A 21,756-nucleotide genomic window follows, 5' to 3' on the forward strand; every position below is an offset into this window, starting at 1 on the left:
TATTATACCAAGAGAGATACATTTTTGGTCATGAGGCCAACTGAGACCACTCAAGTGGTAGTTTAAGCTACTAAAGGTGTTGTAAAGATTACAGCAATACACACCATGGGATTAAAAAGGGAGTGCTTGGGGCGCCTGGGTGGCACAGCGGTTAAGCCTCTGCCTTCGGCTCAGGGCGTGATCCCGGCATTACGGGATCGAGCCCCACGTCGGGCTCCTCTGCTGTGAGCCTGCTTCTTCCTCTCCCACTCCCCCTGCTTGTGTTCCCTCTCTCGCTGGCTGTCTCTATCTCTGTCAAATAAATAAATAAAATCTTAAAAAAAAAAAGGGCGGGGGAGTGCTTGTTCTTTATCTAAAGTTACTGGTTCCTGAATTTGACGTGTGGAAAACTATGTTCAAGTTGTGCTCCGTACAATGATCTCTTCCTACTAAGTGCCAGGCATCCTGCCAGGCCCTGGGGATGGAGCTCACAGTCTAGTGGAGGAGGCATATTTTTGACATTACGGTTGGCGTTGGCCAAAGACAAGTTCTCAGAAAAGTTTGGCCTCCAGCTTTTTATAAGCATATTAGACTTACAGGTTATGGATGAGTGGAAGAAGCTGAAATGGTTGCAAAGAAGTGGAGGTCCCTTCAAATGTGTCCCAGCCTTTTACAAATGTACAGATACATCTGAAGTCAAGAAAATCATTATGCTGTTGGCTTATGCTTTGAGGAAGCCTCGCAAGTCCCAGGCAGAGCTAATGACCTCATTTTTGCTTTCATCACATGGCTTTCAAACTATCTCGGCCTTAGTTTCTTGTCTAGCTAATGAAGTAGAGATTTAATAAAATGAGATAATGAGAGTATCTCACATAGGGCTTGGCATGTAGAAGACACGCAATAATATTGTAGCTGATGCCAAAGTGAGGGGAAAGAATGTTTAAACTAATACCAGATAATACTTTGATTTTGTTTATGCTTTGCCTTCATGTGATGAAGTGGATAACATTATTATCCCCACTTTGCTAATAAGAAACAAAGGTTCAGAAACATGGAGATATCTGCTTAAAGTCACACAGTTAGTAGGTGTGGATGATGAATTCAAACCCAAGGCTGTCTAAAACTAAATTTGTTTTCTTAATGATGCATTCTTAATGATACTTTAGCCTGTGGGAGAGAAAAAAGTCTGAAAAGAGCTGTTTGTTACCTGATCCAAGGAATGAGTTGACCTAGAGTACTCTGCTTTTGCTGCTGCTGTACATTTTCACGTCAGCTTTCTTAACGTTAGTTCATAAGGTAAGAGTTAAAAACTGGATCTGTGGTCAGTTGCTACGTCCCTCACCACCCCCTCTTACCTAACAGTCTGCTTCGTGCATTTATATTACCTGTTTCTCCTTTGGTGTCTGAACTCATGGCCCTAGAATATTCATTTTATATTTCTTCTTGTAAAAGCACCTGATACATTGCACCAAGTCTGTACAGGTAAGTTCATAGCAGATTTACTCAAACAGAAAAACAAAGAGAAACCAAAAAATGGAAACAACCCATATGTCCATTAAAAAGTGAATGTACAAAGAGTGTGGTATATCCATAAAATGGAATGTAGCAGTACTAAAGTGGAATGAACTACCAATACACATAGGAACATGGATGAATCCTGAAAGGCGTTATGAGTGAAAGAAGTCAGACATAAAGAACACATAGTGGGTGATTCAACTGATATGATATTCTAGAACTACAGTTTTATAACCAAACTCACCTATCGTGACATAGGGCACATCAGTGGTGTCCTGGGGTCAGGAGGTTGAATGGGTGGGGAATTGACCTAGAGACATAGGGAGCTTTTTGGGGTGATGAAAATGTTCTGTATCTTGATTGTGGTGGTGGTGGTCACACAGTGTATATATTTGCCAAAAGGCATTATTCTGTATACTTAGAATAGATGCATTGAATTACATGTAAATTATATCTCAGTTAAACTGAGTTTTAAAGTTGGGTCTTGTTGGGGTAACACAGTGGGTTAAGTGTCCATCTCTTGGTTTAGGCTCAGGTCATGATCTCAGGGTTGTGAGATCAAGCCCCATGTAGGGCTTGGCACTCAGCACAGAGTCTGCTTAAGACTCTCTCGCGCTCCCTCTCTGCCCCTCCCACGGACACACTAGTGCATGTGCTCTCTCTCTCTCAAATAAATATATCTTAAGAAGAATTAAAAAATTAAATTAAATTAAATTAAAAAAATAAAAAAGTGTTTTTTGCTTTGACCAGCAAAAGGATGAATGGCAGCACAAGACCTTTGAGAAAGGAAAGTACTAGATAATGGGATAAGGTCAAACTATGCCCACTTGGCAAACATGCTGAGGGCTTGATGGTAGCAAGCTTCCTTGTGTCTCTGAAAATGTCTGCTAATCGATATTTGCCTGAAAAATTCCAGTCCTAGTACTCTGGATTTAGTTCACGGAGACAGTAAAAGAAAGCAATATAAGAAACATAAACTCATACTATGGTGGAAAGCATATTTAAGGAAGTGGCCCTTCAAAAAGACTGTAGCATGCCAGGACTCTGAGGATTTTACCAGGAGCTTGAGCCCATGGTGGCCAAGGACCGGATGCAGAAGTGCTGGGAAGAGTGAAAGGATTGATTCAGAGAAGGCAGCTGGCGTTAAAAGACAGAAAATCATATTACTTCTTACTTGAAACAAACGAAGGAAATTCCCAATATTTCTGAATGAAGAGGAGACTGGGTTAAGGAATCTAGTTCTCCAAACAAGCTAGATAATATATGGCCCAACACCACAAGAACCACAATTAAATGTTGGAAAATATTCCACATGGGAGCTTTTGTTTGTGCTATTTGATCTGGAACTTTACATCTCGTCAAGATGCAAATAATGAAAGAAACTTAAAGATTAGCTAATGGAAATACAGGTAGTTTACATGCAAAACCTGGAATTCACCCCAAATGCTTTATTGTATTGATAATTCACACAAATCCCCAGTGTGGTACGTGGCACAGAATGGGAAGTAAGTAAATCTTTGAAAGAGATATGGAAGGAAGTACTATATTTTAAGTTTTGGCCGACTCCATGTATTTAAAGACAAAAAAAAATGTATTAGATAAAAAAGTTCAGTAAGTAAAAGACATCAACTTTTAAAAAAAATTATGTCACACCTTCCAACCTACCCCCCTCCAATAATCTATTGATAAGTGAGTTAAAATATATATTTAGAATAATTTTAGAAGTCCATAATTATGAAAGGCATACATAGGGATGGATGCTTAGAATGGATTTCTATCTCTGTGGAATATTCCTCAGCAAACTCTGGGTGAGGAAAGAGAAAACATGCTTAGAGTGTGCAGTGGATGTCATGCCCTCAACTAGGCATCTGACTTAAGGAATCAGAAATGGGCCATGATTATTGAGTAGCCATGGCAGTTCAGCTGATGGATGATCAATGGACTTCAACTCAGATGCACAGTTTGACTGACAGAAGAAAATTGTCATTCAGGCTAATGGGGGACTTGAATTGGACTCATGGTGTTAGAAAGTGAGAAGAGGGTAAGCCTTCCCAAATGAGAAAAAATAATCTCTTCGGTGAGTCCATCCTTTTAGCCTGAGTCCCTTTGATAGTCAACAATATAAAAGTTTGCATTTTCAAATGATCTTTTCAGTTAGGATTTTATCAACATTCTTTGTTGGTATTATTTAGTATCTTTTCTCAGAAAGAGGCTAGAAATTGGCTTCTTTCCTCCAGGAGAGAGTAACTGAGCATTATAAAGGTTTTCTGCCAAAAGCATGGGGCCTCAGATAAGTAATCTCATCCTTCACCCATGATAAATAAGCTATTAAAAATCAAGGAAAAAAAGGTAACAGTTGGAATGTCTGAAATGCACAATGTTGTAGAAAGCTCATTTATAAGACCACAAGTCTTCTCCATTGTTTAGCCACAATGCTGGAGTCTTCTCTATTTATATTTTTGTTTGGGGATTTTTCTCTTCCTCAGGCTGAAGTGCTTTGTGCATGAGACAGAAAAGCTGCCAGGACTAGTCCATCTGGCTGGCCAAATGGATTGTGCTCACTGGAGCATTGCCAGATGTGTATCAGTAGAAAGTTTAATTTCTGGGCAGTCTAAGCCCTTGGTTCCTTTCTCAGTTTAATGGAAATCATGTTTCATTTTCCAGAAACTTCTGCAATTGGCCCAAGTGTCGTCACCCAGTTTTGCCTCCCAGTCTTAACAGAGATCACCCTCTTCAAGCGTGGAAACTCTCCTCTCTCTCAAGTCCAAAGCAGTGCAATGAGTTTGACAAAAGGTTTTACGCCGAGTGAAAAATCACGATGTTACATTTGATTACATTTGTCTGACCTTGAACAATTTTAGGAGCCAGAGTAGTCATTTTAGTTAAGTAATTTAGTTTAAATTGCTTAATTAAGAAATAAAATTTCATGGAATTCCCTAGATTAATTTGCACTTATACTTAAGAGCATCAACATTTATAATCAATTTAAAGAGGAAATAGGCCTAGAGTATTTTATAGTTTGCAGTGAAACCTAATTGGATTCATTTGGGCTGAAATAGGAAATACAGAGAGATCTGATATATTTTTAATTTCCCACATCTTAAGGACAAATAATGGGCATTTAATCTTTGTGAGGCATTGAGTTTTAGACTTGAAATTGCAGAAATTGTGGATTTCAAAGATAAACTTGGCTGATTCTTCTGTGTTCTTACCTTTTGGGGAATACATTCGGCAGAGCAGGTTTGTGGCAAGAACTCACAGCCCGGGTTGGCCTGCACGTGGTGAATAGGTGATCACCACCAAGAAGAGTGTTTGGGACCAACCTGGGCCTGTTCTTGTCAGCCCTCTGTATGTGTTCTCTACCCACACTTGTGACTCCCGTCTTTCTCTCAAAAAAAGTATTTTAAATGAGAGTGTTAGGTTTGAGTGTTTAAGAAGATTCTATCTGAGGTATAGAGAAAGTATTTGAGGGGAAATTGATGGAGGGAACAAAGGATCATTTTTAAGCTCATCTGTCTATCCTAGTCACAGATCCCGAGATCCTGAATGGAGACAGCATAGTAGAAGTACAGAAGAGGAGATATTTTGGGGGCACCTGGTGGCTCAGTCCTTAAGCGTCTGCCTTCGGCTCAGGTCATGATCCCAGGGTCCTGGGATGGAGCCCTGCATCTGGCTCCCTGCTCAGCAGGAAGCCTGCTTCTCCCTCTCCCACTCCCCCTGCTTGTGTTCCCTCTCTTGCTGTCTCTCTCCACCAAATAAATAAATAAAATCTTAAAAAGAAAAAAAAGAAGAGATATTCTAGAGGTAATATCAAAAGGACTTGGTGATCTATTGGGAGAAGATGTGAGGGAAGGGAGAAATGAGGGAGTGGGAGAAAGCAAGGATTACTATCAGGTTTCTGCCTGGGGTGACAACTAGTTATCCACATACCCAGACATCCGAGTCTGTCCAGGGCTGTGCTAGTTAAGGCCTGTAGTACTATCCTTTTATACTCCAGTGTGTCCCATTTTGGCAGATAGATTTGTATGGTCACTTTAGTAAAAGAATGAATGATAGTCATATCGAGAATATTAGGAAAGAGATGTATTGGAAATGGAGATTTTGAACTTGAGATGCCTGTGGTATAACTATGTATTCATTCATTTCCTTCAAACCTTTGTTCAAATCTCCCTTTCTCAATGAGGTTCCCTTGAGCATCTAATTTAATCCTTCCACCCACCCCCTTGTCCCATTCCTGATCCCCTTTATCTTGCTCTACTTTTTCTTTAATCTTAGCACTTAACAGCTTCTGTATGTATAATCAACTTGGTTAACATGTTCGTTGACCATTGCTTACCTGCTATGATGGGAGCTCCTTGAGAATAAGGATCTTGATCTCTTCGGTTCACAGATGTATTCCAAGTACCGAAAACAGTGCCTGCTATTTAGGTAGCAGCTATGTAGGTAATCAGTGACTATTTTCAAATGACTGAATGAGTGAATTGAAAGAACTCAACAAATACATATTGAGAACCAACTATTTTTTGAACTCTTGTGTGTGGCTTAGAGATGTTCAGTAGATTCCAGGATGCTCAGTAGAAAGTGAATACACGTGACTCTGAGGTTCGAGAAATGGTCTGGGCTAAAGTTATGAAAGTGTGTATCAGTACTAAGCAGATTGTGTTTGCACTGTGGCATGAGTAATACCCCTTAGTGAAATCATTTTAAGAGGGGGCTCAGGATTGAGCCTAGAGATTAACAACAATTAAGGGAAGGTGTGGGGTGAGAAATTTGAATGGAGACAGAGTAGGAATAGCCAATGAAAAAGCACAATAAAGAAAGGGTAGTGTCATGAAACTGACGGGGACTAAAAATAATTTTTGTAAGGACAGAGTTATAAAAAGTATGAAATAAACCACATTATTCAAGTAAAGCCAGAATTGCCATTGAATTTATTAGAAAGATTGTTGCAATGGAATGAATTGTATTCACATTTAGAAGGCTTTACCCCTAATATGACTGCATTTGGAGATAGGGCCTTTAAAGAGGCAATTAAGGTTAAATAACTTCATAAGAGGGGGTGGTTGCAAAAAAAATAGGACTGATGTCCTTGAGAGACACCAGGATTGCACTTGCACAGAGGAAAGCCATGCGAGGACACAGAGAGAAGGCAGCTGTCTGCAAGCCAAGGAGAGAGACCTCAGGAGAAACCAGCTTTGCCCACACCCGGATCTTGGACTTCTAGTCCCCAGATCTGTGAGAAAATACGTTTCTGTTGTTTGAGCTACCCAGTCTTCAGTATTTTGTTACGGAAGGTTTACCAGGCTATTACATTGGCCATTACTGATGTTGGAATAATAACATTTTCAGAGGTAGTAAAAGTTGATATCATAGAGCAGTAGAGTAGGGAAAGAGGAGGGTGAATACATTCCCCTTTGTATAGAATCGTGGCTAATTGTGGGAGAAAGAAATAGCCCAGGAACCAGAGAGGCTGTGTTGAAACCCTAGGAGAGCACAACTAAATCGTGGTTACCATAAATTTCCAAGAGACGTGTTGATCATCTTCACGCTATGATATGCATAATTATGCATGTTGATTAGAGCGTATTTCTTTGTTTTGTAACTGAAGGAAATCTTGGGAGAGTTTTTAATTTGAACCAGGCAGGAGAATCTTACAAAGACATTAGCAATGAAGTTGGCGTTGGCACTCTATTAGTGTGATTTTAGGGTCACTAATCCAGCTGGACTTCACAATCTAAATTATATCATGTCGATGCTATTCCCCAAGTTGTAGAAAGTTTAGGGTTGTTCGAAGTCATCTCTCAGAATTTTTTAATGCACATCTTGGGGTTTTTTCTCAGAGTTTATCACTGACAATTTAATGTCAGAACTGAGTTTAACTCAAAGTGAGTTTGAATTTATTGTTTCCTAATTCCTCTCTCCCTTTCAAGGAATTTACTCTTGCAGGTGTTTCACATCTTCCCTGAATCACCCATTTCCCATTACCATACAAATGTATTGTTAGTCTCCAATATTCAAAATAATAATAAAACACACCTACCCACATTGTCCAAGATATCAGTAACTTTGTTCTATCTTCTCTACAAAACTCACTTCTTAGATGGTCTCATGGTGATTCTCAGGTATGCACATCATCCCCTCTAAGCTGACTCCTTAACCTTCCCCTGGGCTTCAGTCTGATAAACCTAGGCATTGAAAATTAATATATTCAAAAAAGCAAGCAACTTGATTCTCAATATCATCTCTAATCCAGCCCTTGCCATTAATATTCTACCAATAAACAGCTTAATTGACCCAGGCGCTCGTGCCAAAACTCATCAATCACCCTTGAAACTTCTTTTTCTCAGTCCATCGCCAAAGTTGTGTTTGCTGTACCTTAAAATGAGACACCAATTTAAAAAGAAAAAAAGCAAAATGAAAAAACAGAAACCCATGTGCTCATAAAGGCTGGTACATGTAGCCAGGGGTAGGGCTTACTGTCCTAAGCTTCCAAAGGGTTCACTTATTCCGTGAGTCCCCAGGGGCCCCTGCGCAGCCCCCCCCCCCACACCTTATGTGAAATGTATGTGGATTCAAAAAAAGATTCAAGTTTTTGTTGTTGTTGTTGTTGTTTTGTTTTTTAAAGATTTTTCATTTATTCACTTGACAGAGAGAGAGACAGCCAGCGAGAGAGGGAACACAAGCAGGGGGAGTGGGAGAGGAAGAAGCAGGCTCCCAGCGGAGCAGGGAGTCGGATGCGGGCTGGATCCCAGGACCCTGGGATTACGCCCTGAGCTGAAGGCAGACGCTTAAGGACTGAGCCGCCCAGGCGCCCCAACATTCAAGTTTTGACAGCAGATTCCTTCGCGTTTTTGCCTCAAATCCCGTTCCTCTCCGAATATTTCAACTTCATCTCCACAGCTGACATGGGCTAACCACTTGGCTGCATTGAGGATTCCCTGCCGGTGATTTCAATATGTACAAAAGGGGTAAAACATCTATATAAATAAGAAAGGCCAGCCAGGCCTCCCGGGTTTCTAGGGACCACCTCCTGGCGGCTTCTCAGCTGCACCACGGGGCCCTTGACTTGTTCCGCCTAATTTTCCCACAGCACCTCGCAGCCCTGGGCGGGGCTTGTTCCGGCTGAGACAGCCAAACCCACTCGGTGGTGCATCCGGGAGCTTCCCAGCCGGGCGGGGAGCGTTCGCCAAGGACGAGCCCTGCCAGAGCGCATCTGGCCTGCCCCACTAGCTACTGCATTTGTTCCACAAGCAGTTCTGAGACGGATGGACTCGGACCTCTTGAGGCTGCAGCCCTTGTGGCCGCCATTGCCTACCCGCCTACCAGTGAGTAACGGCACAGGTGCGTGTTGGATGCAGTTGCCAATTGATAAGGACTTGAGGTGACTGGCAGTGGGAGTTTGTCTTTGAGGGGTACGGGGCTATAGGAGACAATGGCCTGAGCACTCGGTTGGGTCAACAGGTCTTTCCCATGCTGTGCTGCCCGAGCACGATCCGGGGCGGTCCAGTGAAGGACTTGATGACGCTGAGGTACAGCTGGCTGACCGTGAACAAGGTTGGGCAGTTCTCTTCCACGCAGGTGCACCTGCTCTATCGCGACTTGCTGTTGAAGGACAGGTGTGGCAAGTTCCCGGCCAGGAGCCTGGAGACTCTGGGGCGCATGCTCATTGATCTCCTCGATACCCCCATCTGCGCTGTAGAAGGACTAGCTGTTAGTGATGCCGCACACCCAGAGGAACCTCTGCGCGCCCCTGGAGTAGGACCCGAACACCGTGCGCAACCTGCCCTGGCCAGACATGTTCGAGAACTCCAGCTTGACCCACTGGCCCCCCTCCAGGATGGTAGTTTTCTAGTAGTCGATCCGGTTACTGTAGGCCTACGCGGCCTAGGCTGTACTTTCCTGCACGCGCTCCAGGATCTTGCCCTGTCCCACGTCGCTGTCATCCGCCAGCAAGAACTTGAGCAGGTAATTGTAGCTCTTGACAGGCTGCCCTGGGTCCCCATCCTTGTTCATGTGCACGCAGGACACAACGCTATGCTCATGGTGCTGGCTGGGTAGGAGGCCACCGGCCGTCTAATGGGAGCCCTCAGACCAACCTATTCATGGTGTTTCAGGGAAGCACTGCAGGGCGATCCCTCCTCGGCACCACCCCCATCACCTCAATCTGAGGTTCCTGCTTCTGCTAACAACCTCCACACCATTAGCCTGTCTTTCATGGGTAACTGAAGTAGTCTCTAAACCGGTATTCTTCCTTCTTCTGCTCTTGCTTCCATGATATATTCACCATATAATAGCCAAGATGATACTATAAATCATATCAAGTCTCTCCTGTCACAGTCGTTAGTACTACCCATTGACCGCTTTCCCCCATGCGCCTTTGGATACCTGGTAGGATTATGTTTACCTACATTCTTGTGGATGAGTGGGGTTCTGTGGCTTGTTCTGGCCAATGATTTTTTTTTTTAATTTTATTTATTCCAGGGAGAGTGCATGAGCAGGGGGGGAGGGGCAGGGGGAGAAAGAGAGTTCCTGCTGAGCAGGGAGCCTGATGCCCCAGGACTGTGGGATCATGACCTGAGCTGAAGGCAGATGCTTACCCGACTGAGCCACCCAGGCATCCTTGGCCAGTAAGTTTTAAGCAAAAATGACAACTGAATTACTGAGGCAGAGTATTTAATTGCTGTTCTGAGACCCTCCAGAATATACTCTTCCCACTGCCATACAGACTAGCATATTCCAGACAGTGGTAACTTCATCAGCTTGGGTCCTAGAGTGAGGATAAGGATTGTCACCATGGGAGAGTGGAATCTTTAGCCAACCCACAATAGACACACGGTGCAATAATTGAGAATGTCTGCATTTTTTTTTAAGTTACTGAAATTTTCTTTTTGTTACTACAACATCATTCAGTGGCATCCACTTAGACTTTCTCTTTAAAATCTGTCCTCTACCTTCCCACCCATATTCATTGATATTTTAAATTTCTGAATTGGAGAAAAAAAAGTAACCAGGTTGTGCTAAAGTAACAACAACAATAACAACAAAACTCCAAAATCTAAGGAGTTTAGCACAACACAAATGTATTCCTTGTTCTCACTAAATGTCTAACTGAGGTTAGCAGTGGATCTTTCCATTCACTGCACCAAAGGGAGGATCCAGGCTAATGGAAGTTGCATTTCATCACAAGATCCCGAGAATCCTGTGGCATAAAGTATCTTGCACAACTAATTAAATACTAAATTGCACTCTGGTATCATGGCTCTGACTTTCATCAGAAAAGTAAGGACTGTCCTATCATTCTTCTGCATTTGATGTGAAATAAGGACTGAGAATGTTTCCTTTTATATCATATATGTTCCCCTTTCAATGTAGGAAATCTGCAAGTTTGATATGAAGAAAACCTTTTTTTCCTGGTGGAACAAAATAGATTAAGACCTCACCATACTTTCCTCTGCATATTGGCTGCCGAGAAACTGTGCATTTTAAGTTCAATTCCAGAAGCTGTGTTGATCCCTATTGTTGTAATATTACCTGTAGTCTCCCAACTCAGACCTCTTCAGGCTACCATATGTTCAGACAGGGTAAACTGCACCCTCATGCCTAAGGTGTACATGTGACTGTGTGAAAGAGATAGAAGAAGAAAGAGTATATGTTGAGATGGGGAAAAGCAGATGAAAGGTGCGTCAGGATCCAATGAAACCACATGCCATCAGACAGATTGTGGCTTAAATCCCACATCTGCCATTTGATCGTCAGAACTTACATATCCTCTGTAAGTTTAGGTTTCTTCATCTGTAAATTGGTAATGAAAATACCTGCCTCATAGAGTTATTGAGAGGCTCAATAAAAATACCTAAGTAATTAGTATAATGTCTGGTTCTTAGTAAAACCTCAAGGAATGATAGCTCTAATTGTTCTTTTTATTAATATTATTGAAGAAGAAAAATGGGGGGAGGAATCCCAGCAAAAAAAGTCAATAGCCTCAAAATGGAACTATTAGGGAATTGTCTTTAACATACTTTGAGAGAAGGTTGTGCAACGCCTCAGACTCCAGGAGAACTATGACATGGTAATGTTTTTCCTCCAAGAATTCTTTTTTTTTTTCTTTCTCTATTACTTCTTTCAGGATTCGTAACTAATTGTGGCCATCCATCTTCTCAAGTGTGTTCATTCATCCACTTATTCATCATTCATTCATTCAAAGGCATTTACTATAATCTGCTTTGTCCAGGTACTGAGTTAGGTGCTGGGGACATAATAGTTAATACAGGCACAGCTCTGCCTTTATGGAGAGCCCAGCATAGAGAAGGAGACAAAGTCTATCACAAGTGGTAATTGTATATGCTTCCTCTTATTATAAGCAACAGTGACCTGGTGAGCTATTTCACACAAAGGTCTTAATGAATCCTTCTAGGATTATTTATGACTAATGAAAAGCTGCTGAAGAGGTGAAATCTTAATCCAAATAAATGAATCTCTAATGACAGAAGTTCTGTTAATGTGACACCAAGAGTAAAGCAGATATTTAAATCAAATGCTCTGCCAAGAACCCCTCAAGTCCCATGACATAGTTAACTCCTATTCTGCCAGGAAGTAAGGCTTTGATGTTTTTTGTACACAATGGTTGTTAAACAGTAAAGGATGTTCTCAGCCCTGTGCCCCAAAGTGACACTTTCCCTCCTTATATATAAGCTCACGACAAGCAGAGTCAGTTTTCTATTTTAAAGATGAAAAGCTCTTCTTGACTGGATGAGCAAACGAGGATCCACAGTTGGAAGAACAAGAGGCTTTTTAACTCTAAGCTGAGACATTTACACATAGAAATATGGAAAATGTAATTAAACTACAAAAGGAAATGTGATTCAAGTTGAATGGAATTAAATGTAAAAATAGTCCTCGAATCTTGCTGTACATTAGAATCACCTGAGGAGCTCTTTAAAAATGTTCATGCTCCATTTTAGACCAACTAAATAAGCATGCTTGGGATCTGGACATTGGATTTTTTTTTTTTTTTTTTTTTTAGATCTCCCAGGAGATTCTACAATGCAGCCCAGGTTGAGACCACTGGAGCAGAAAGTAGTCACAGGGACTAAAGATGAACCCTGAAGCCTTAGCCAGATTTTGATACATGGAGAGGAATAAAAATGGCAGCCTGGCAAGGGACTAACGTGAGAACAAATAGTCACACTTGAGTATGACCCCACTTTCGGCTGTGAAGAGATAGATGACCTGAGCTAATGCCTCCTGCTGAAAAGGTAGAAGGTAGGTCTGAGTTGGGTGTACCAAAATTCTTCTGCTACAAATATCCTTACTCCAAGTTCTAGTGTAGTTATGAAGGTTTCCGTCTTAGCTTTTTGGGAACAATGAATATTTTGGTCGCAGTGAGTTTGAGGTACTTCTTTTGGTGTATCTAGAAATAAGGGAAAAAAGGATTCACAAATCAAAAATAAAAGATAAAGTTTTAACCAAGAGGTTTTTTGTTTTGTTTTTGGCACCCCCCCCCCCCATGGGTTTCTTAAAGGAGAGAAAGTGCTGAAATAGTTAAATGATGCGCTAAACCTGGGTCACAGATCAGTGCCTCCAGAGCTCATGCAGGTAGCACAAAAGTGGTAGACTACTGTGAGGCTTCCCCTACTTAGGACCCTTACCTCAGGAGTTCTGCTGGCCAAGGTGGGAATTTCCGAAGAGAATCCTGAGAGGAAGTGATCATAAGTAAAAATTAATCGTATATTTATTTTTTTCATTCTTTCCTTTTCTCTCCTTCCTTCCTTCTTTGTTTTATTGCTAATTTAGGATATCTAGATCATAATTGGTATTCTCTTTTGGTTCCATCTATATTGTCTTATTTCAAAGAATATGAAAGTATTTATAAGGAGTTCCGTAGTTTCATTTACAATGTTACCACTCCACCCTAATTTCTCTATAGGTTAGTAAATTCTCCAAACCTGAATTCTAACAAGGTGAAGTTTCCAGAAACCTAAATCAAGCAGTTAGAAATAGACACCTAGATAGTTAGAGGTTATTCCAGTTAGTGTTTGGCAAAACTTAGTAATAATTAAGGCTGTTACCCATCCTAATTCTTTGCATTGCCAAGTTTAAAAACTCTGCTAGTAAGTATAAAAGCACAACTCAGTTAAGGGTACAGTCTTTTACTTGGGAGTTGATCTGTTAGACTCTGCTATATGCTCAGGAATGGAAAGAGTTAGAGAAAATCGAATTTACCAAAATTTGTCTTAGGATGAGTATTGCCTGTAGTTAAAAGGAACAATGTTATAGGATACTTTGGGTTAGGATGGTGAGGCTGTGGATAACATAACTGAATACCAGGTGATGGTGACTAGACTACCTCCTAAAGGATGTGGTGGCAGTTAAATGCAAGGATTTACTTTACTGAGTGAGTTTCCAAATTTGACTGCTGCCCTCAGCGTTCTTTTTGTCTCCCCTCCCTTCACAGCCCTTTATTTCTTCACTATATAAATATGGAACAAATATTTTTTGTATTTTTAATTTTTTATTGAAGTATAATTAATATAGTATTATATTAGTTTCAGGTGTATAATATAATGATTCAACATTTCTATGCATTACTCCATGCTCATCATAAGTGTACTCTTAATCCCCTTTATCTATTTCACCTATCCCCCAACCCACTTCCCCTGGAGCAAATATTTATAAAATATGAGTTTAGAAATGTACCAAATGTTAGTCTTACTGGGCTGGTAACATTATTGTCTCCATCTCTGCCTTTAACTTTATCTTCTTGAAGAGTGTTGGTGCCCTGAAACCTCTTTTATGCCCCTCCCAATATTTTGCCTTTTGTACCTATTGTATTGGACAGATTCTAAAATGAGCCCTACCCCCTATGACTCCTACCTCCTTATCTTCATGCTCTTTTATAATTCCCTTTCTTTGACTGTGGATGGGACCTGTGACTTGATTTTTACTGATAGATTACGGCAAAAGTAAAGGACGTCACTCCCATGAGTACATTGTTATTTAAAATGACCTTGGCAGCAAACCGGCTATAGAGACTCACCCTGCTAACATGAAGTTAGCAGCCGTTAGGGAAAGTCTACATGGTGAGGAATTGCAGGCAGGTTCTATGAACGGATGGCAGCCCCAACCTCCAACCAGTAAGAAGCCAGGGCCCTCAACCCTGCAGCCACGAGGAAAGTAAAGTCTGTCAACAATGGTAATAGGTTTGGATATGGACAATTTCAAGACTTCAAATGAGAACTCAATCCAGCTGACAACACACTGATTGCAGCCCTGTGAGACCTTAAATAGGGGACTCAAAGAGGTGCCCAAATTTCTGACCCACTAAAACTCTGAAATAATAAATGTGTGTTGTTTTAAGCTCCTAAGTTTGTAGGAATTTGTTACATGGCAACAGAAAACTATTATACCCATTCAGAAGTACAAAGCAAAGTGATGCTAAAGATGACCAGGTGTAAGTGCTAAGACTCCACCTTATCTGTAGCATTTGTTCTGAGGCTGGAGGTTCTGTCTTTCAGTAACTCATTTACAAAAGGTTTGGTGCATGGAGTTACCACTTTGACTCACTAGAGCCCAGTCAAGCTGAAAAACAAGTCAGAATCAGGCAATTTGAGGACACATTTAATGATTAAACATAGTCCACGTCATTAGAGAAAAATAGGTCCACGCAATTCACCAATTGTTCACCAGCATGAGAAAGATTAGTTTTACCCTGTGGATATTGGCTTGTTATTGTAGTTACTGTAATCAATATAAGAAGAATATAATGAAAATTCCAGTGTTTGAATCAGACCAGTTCATGGCTTTTGAAAGCTATTTAAGGATAGATTGATCACCTAAAACAAATGAAAAATGCCAGCTACTCAACTCAAAACAGTATGTGTGTATACATATAGCTATGTATTGATTAATTCCATCTGAATTCTATCACCTACCCTTTAAATAAAAGATTAATTCCATCTGAATTCTATCACCTACCCTTTAAATAAAAGATCAAGAAAGTCCTTGTATATGTACACATTTTAAAAATGATGACACTGAGTCCAGCTGCATTACTTTCCTTTGTAGGAACTAAGTGGCAGTCCTGGGTGACAGATGAAATTGTCTAATACAAATCAAATATAGTGCAAGACAGTATGATCCCTTCACCCAGTATTCTTTATATAGGGCACTTTAAGGACATTAACTTCACTTAAATTACTATTTTCTAGGACAATCCAGAGTTGAACATAATATATATCCAAGGAAAACTGGAGACACAGCAATAATGTTTACATAGTTAAAAATAAGAGCTTATGTTTGCCTATAGTTTTATAAGGATGTTCATATTAATAATCTCATGAAATGTAAGCCTGAGACGGTACATTCTCCATTTGGAAAGAGAGAGAGAGAATGAGAAGAAAGGATAGAGAGTGAGCAAGTGAGCACAAAGACAAGATGAGAGTGGCAATTTTACACTTTCTTTCCTAAGGACTTACCATCATCCTGTTCAATTTTATTAACACCTGTGCATATCTGAAGACAGAAATTTTGCCCATCTACCATCCAAACACAAAAAGGAGAAGAAAGAGACTCATCAACTTATGTCAAGAAAATCCTGATTCTTTATATCATCGGTCTTTCTTCCATAAGTATAACCACTAAGTTTTGAATCTTTGAGCTCTAGACTTGATTCTTTGAGGAAAAACCTGGAGCCCAAAGACATCATGTGTCTTATCCAACAAGAGTAAGAGTTAGCCTACAGTTCCCTGAGATCTTACACTGTTCTAGCCTCTTCATGCACATCATCCTTAATGCTTCCAAAAAGCTTTGTGCATATGACGAAACTGAGGCTCCGGGTGGTTAAGGTACTTGCTTACAGTTGCACAGTTAATAAATGGAATCTGAGTGATTTAAAGCTAGGTCTCTTTAATTATAAAGTCCATACTCCTTTCATTAAAGTAGGCTACTTGTTGAGAATCCAGTTCTCTTCATTCCCAGCAATAGTGACTTTCCAGTCAATGAGTCTGAGTCCAGAGTTCTAGATCATAGATAAAGTCAAAATGTATCTCTAGCCTATGAGGATTTATCCAGAGATTGTTTCTCTTTCACAATATTTAGAGCATGGGCTTGTGAGAAGACATAAGGACAGCTGCTCCCTTGCAGAGAGTCGTGTGTGTCTGTGTGTGTGTATGTATGTGTGTATACATATAGTCACATTGGTCTCTCTGATTTTTCTACATAGTGATATATATTTTAAATTATTTTTTATTTTTTTGGCTTTTATTTGAATTGTAGCTTTTCACTGTCTCTATACACAGGCTTTCATCAACATGTATTAAAGATGCCTGAAAAAAATAAGATGCCTGTTGGAAAGTTCACAGTGACTGGGCCAGCATGAACCATTTCAATCCTGGCTAGACTGTTGCTTCCTTAGGGCATCAGTCTGGAGTCATAGAGTCTGAACTTCCTTGATATTTCCCTTCAGGAAAAGAAACAGAATTTCACAGCCACCAAAGGACCCTATCAAAGACACCAGACTTTGGGTGGAGCCAAGGGTACAGTGTGGCACAGTGCAGCACAGTGCATATTTACAGGACAAATGGAAGGCTTTTCTTGGAATTTCAAGAACAGAAGGTGCAGACAGACACAGTAGTCTCTCAGCCATGCTTTAATGAGCCAGGGCCCTTGGCTGCCTGGATGCTCAGTAACAGGACGTCTGTGCAGTGAGAATACAAGCAAAGGATGTTCGGGCTTTGCTTGGGCAGGTGTCTCCAAAGGGAGGGAAATATGACTCATGGCACTTGAGCTAAGTTGACCCTGCTGCCATCACCCTTGGAAAACTATTTGTGGGCAGAGATCTATGCTGTTTATAAAAATGACATGAGCAGAGCTTTAACCACAGGAGGCTTCATAGGGATAGATAAAGAGGAGGATTACGGAAGCTAAAGCTTTTGTTTAACGAGAGATTACAAAGCATTTAGGTCAGATCAAGTTGTCCTGAAGCTTAACTGCTAAAATGTGCCCCTTTTCTCTGCTCTGTGATGAATTTTGCTCTTAAACTTAGTGCTCAAATGTGAAGATGAAGATGAGGCTGTATTTGGAATAACAACAAATGAGATTGCTGGTCTCTTTCCCTTCTGTTAGTATGAATTCAGGAAACATGAAGATTAGAAAAGTTTCCAATATTAGTTTTTATAGTAACAAGGGCAAGTGCTTTCTAAGTACTTGAATGTGAAGAGGAAATCATGCAGCAGAAAAGTGGATGCAACCAGGTTAACACTATAGAGATTTTCATAAATGTATGGTTTTTGTGTTAGAAATTGCCCAAGGTATAGACTGCCCCTGTTGGGAGAATAAAAAATATAGGTTTAAAAACATTCAATCTATTTCCCACTTCTGAGGTTGAATTGGATTGACTGCATGGCTGATCCAGTGACTGCAAAAACCTACACTTTCAGGAGGTGACTTTAAAAAATGAATTGACCAAAACTCAGCCAATTTGTCAACTATTTGTAGAATTGGCCTTTGTTCAGCTAGGGATCTTTCCTGATCTTCTCTATGTCAGAAATATTTTCCACCTCAGTGAATCTTTCCCTTTCATTTAAAAAAAAATGATAAAATTCCAAAAGAACCATATGCAAAAGTAGACATGTGTAACTTATTAATTCATTCATTAATATAATAGCAATGCACAGAGCATTTACTAGATGCCTGCCTTATTCCGAGCACTGGAAATCCAGTGACAAACAAGACAAATTCCCTGTACTTAAGTTATATTAGGGAAGACAGAAACGAAATAGTTGAATAAACAAGTATATACAAGAATATACTTTTATAGTGTGGTAAATGTTACTAAGAAATTGAAAGTGGGACATAGTGTAGGAAGTTGAAAGGTTGTTTTAGAATGGATGTCAGAGTAGGCTTTTCTGAGGAGGGGATATTTAGGCAGAGATCTGAAGATATGTAGGAACAAGTAGTGCGAAGATTTAAAAAACAGTGTGCAGTAGAGAGGTAACAGCATAGGAAGGAAATAGCAGATATAAAGGTCTTAAAGCAAAAACTAGCCTAGATTGTTTTAGAAACCTCAAGGACGCCAACATAGTTGAAGTGGAGAGGTTCAGAAGGAGCAAAGCAGGAGGTAAGGCTGGAAGGTAGTGGAGGCCAAGTTGTATAGGCCAAGGGGGTAAGCAGCTGGGCTATTACTCTAAATTTGATGAAAAGCAGTAGAAGAGTATTGCAGGGGAAGTGACATGACCTGATATATGGTTTTAAAGAGTTCCCTAGTGACTGTGTAGAAAATAAACTGTAGTGTGGTGAGAATAGAAGCAAGGAGACCAGTTTTGAGTCAATTTCTAAAGTCCATGAAGGAGATGGTATCTTAGAGGTGTGTGATGTTTAAAGAGGTGAGCAGAAGTAATGGGACATGGATATGTTTTTAGAGTAAACCCAATAGAGCTTTCTGATGGATTATATGTGGGTAAAGTTGAGATTGGAGAAAGAATAATAAAAAGAATGGAGCCATCTAGAATTTTAGCGGCACACAACATTCATCCACGCATAGGCCATGACTGAGTCTAGGAAGTGAGTGAACGTTAGTGGCTGCAATGAGGAAAATAGTAAAGAAACCAACGTTTAGGGGATTGAGATAGGAATAAAAAGTTTTGACTTGAACATGTTATGTTTTAGATACCTCTAAACTATTCCTATTAACTACTCAGGGATGAGTCCAGCATTAGGGAGAGGCCTGGGTGATGTATACAAATGAGGTGTCATCAGTATATAGATGCATGAAATGATAAGATCACTGAAGGAGATAGAGAGAGAGGAGGGCCAAGGACCAAGATTGGGAAAGAGTAGAGAAAAAGAAGCTGGCAACCAAAACTAAAGGGAAGTCATCTGTGAAATAAACAAATTTCACTGAGAATAAAGCATGATAATAGTTGAATAACATAAGGACATTGAACTGACTGATGGATTTAGTGACATTTTTAAGAGTGAGGAAAAAAGCCTGATTACAGATTTTTTTCTTAAAGGCAAGGAAGTGGAGACTGAATGTAGTAATACATTCAATGATTTCTCTCTAAAGAAAGCAGAATAAGTTGACACTAGCTGGAAGGGAATTTAAGGCCAAGAGATGTTTTTTGATAAAATATTTTATGCTCTATTAGGGAGGGTAGGCTAAGTTATGCTGCAATAACAAATTAGACCCCAAATTCCAGTGGTTTACTACAATAAAGGTTTATTTCTCACCCAGGCTACATGTTTAGGGAGGGTATGCTGGAAGCCCTGCTACCCATAGTTTCTTGAGGCCACAGTCTGACTGAGGCTCCATGGTCCTATATGTGCATGATCTCAATTATGCAAACTCTTCAACTGCTATAGCAGAAGAATAAGCCTAGAAAAGTGTACATGGGATTTTTCACTCTTTTAGTCTGAGATGGTTATATGTTTACTTGGTCAGAAATAATCACATGGCCTGCCTAATGACTGGAAAATTTAGGAAAGCAATTGAAATCTTTAATGGGCATCATTGCCTCTACCACATAAGTCATTAGGAATGACACAATAAGTAGAGTAAATGAGATGTAAGAGCCAAATTCCTGAGCAGGCAGGAGGATTGAAAGACAGTTCCCTTTTCGACTAGATTTAGCAGCCCTGTTTTAGTAAGGTTGTTTCACCTGCTATATCAGAAATTTGGATATATGGATACTTATTATAGAGACTAGGAGATTTGATGATGGAAAGATGAGCTAATTGTCTTCTGAATACTTTATTTTCTTAGGGAAATTAAAAAAAAACAAGATAATTAAGAATGAAGAAAGGGAGTGATTTTTGTAGATTTTAAGAGAATGTCTGTAAATAATAGTCGTTAACAGTGGAAAAACACGTTTACTAGGAAAATGTGATAAGATGGCAGAGGCATTATAGTGTAATGGTTAGTCTGCATAGATCCTGGAGCCGGACGGTCTGGAATTCAATCTTGGCTGTATCACTTATGAGTGTGACCTTACTTACTTAACAATTAAGTTCCTCAGTTTCCTATTCTGTAAAGTTGGGCTATAATAGACTTACATCATAGAATTGCTTGAGGTTACCTTACCCAGGGCACTGCACAGACAGCAGACTAAAACACACCCCCAGTATGTCTATGAAAAAGACTCATTTACTTATCATGGACCTTTAACCTAAGGTACAGGCTTCAGATTTGCCACACATGGAGAGGCATTCTGTAAGAACATGGGCAAGGAGACACCATCTTTTCACCCACCCTTGGTCTTGCCACAGCTCACTCCCAGAAAGGAGCAGATACACTCCTCTGAAGTCTCGATTCTTGCACCTGTCACCCAGGGAACACCTCCAGTTCTAGTCTAGAGGCTATCAGGGCCTGTGATTGTGGCCCTACAGAATTGTGTGTATTTGTGTACTTTTTTAATATGTTGCTTTCAAAGAATTGACTTCCAATTAGCCTGAAACTAGGTACTGGATGAGATCACTCCATTTTGAACACTGACAGGTCTTGGCACACTCTCAACAACAAGGATCTGTCAAGAACAAATCAGGCTACTAGGACAATCAAAAAGATTTGAGAGACAACTAAGAGCTGAGCAAGCTGGTTAAATGATAAAGTTCATTTCTTACCCAAGGCCATTCCCTCAAGACAGGGAGAGGTAGTTACTGTCTCACATAACGCATAGAAACAGATACCAAGCAAAATGAAGAAAGAAGAATATGTTACATATAAAATAATAAGACAAAAACCTGAGGAAAAGATCTCAATGAAATGGAGATAAACAATCTACTTGACAGCCAGTTCATAGTAATGGTCAAAACATGCTCACTGAGCTCAGAAGAATGGATGAACACAGTGAGAATGTTAACAGAGACAGAAAATAGTACCAAACAAGTCACAGAGCCAAGGAATATAATAACTGAACTGAAAAATACACTGGAAGAGATCAATAGCAGACTGGGTAAAGCAGCATAATTTATCATTATTTTGAAGAAATAATGGTTGAAAACTTCCCAAACCTGGGGAAGGAAACCAACATTCAGATCCAGGAATCAGAGTTCCAAATAAGATAAACCCAAAGAGATCCATACCAAGACATATTATAATCAAAATGTCAAAAGTTAAAGAGAGAATTTTTAAAGTGGTGAGAAGAAAACAACCACTTACATACGAGGGAACTTCGCATAAGACTATTAGTTGATTTTTTCAGCAGAAACTTTGCAAAGCAAAAGAGAATGATATATTCAAATGATGAAAGGAGTAAATTTACAACC

At 40.1% G+C, this 21,756-nt stretch overlaps 1 protein-coding gene across 1 annotated transcript in view; it reads right to left on the reverse strand.

Moving 5' to 3' along the window:
• Positions 1–13,128: 13,128 nt before the first annotated feature.
• Positions 13,129–21,756, reverse strand: part of HNMT (histamine N-methyltransferase) — a 132,755-nt gene continuing 124,127 nt past the window's right edge. The window contains exon 9 of the mRNA XM_008695864.2: positions 13,129–13,186. Within this exon, the coding sequence (XP_008694086.2) occupies positions 13,144–13,186 (43 nt within the window). The 3' untranslated portion in view covers positions 13,129–13,143. The remainder of the gene's footprint in view (positions 13,187–21,756) is intronic.

This window comes from Ursus maritimus, unplaced genomic scaffold (assembly GCF_017311325.1).
Source record: "Ursus maritimus isolate PB19 unplaced genomic scaffold, ASM1731132v1 scaffold_1, whole genome shotgun sequence".
NCBI classification, from domain to species: Eukaryota; Metazoa; Chordata; class Mammalia; order Carnivora; family Ursidae; genus Ursus; species Ursus maritimus.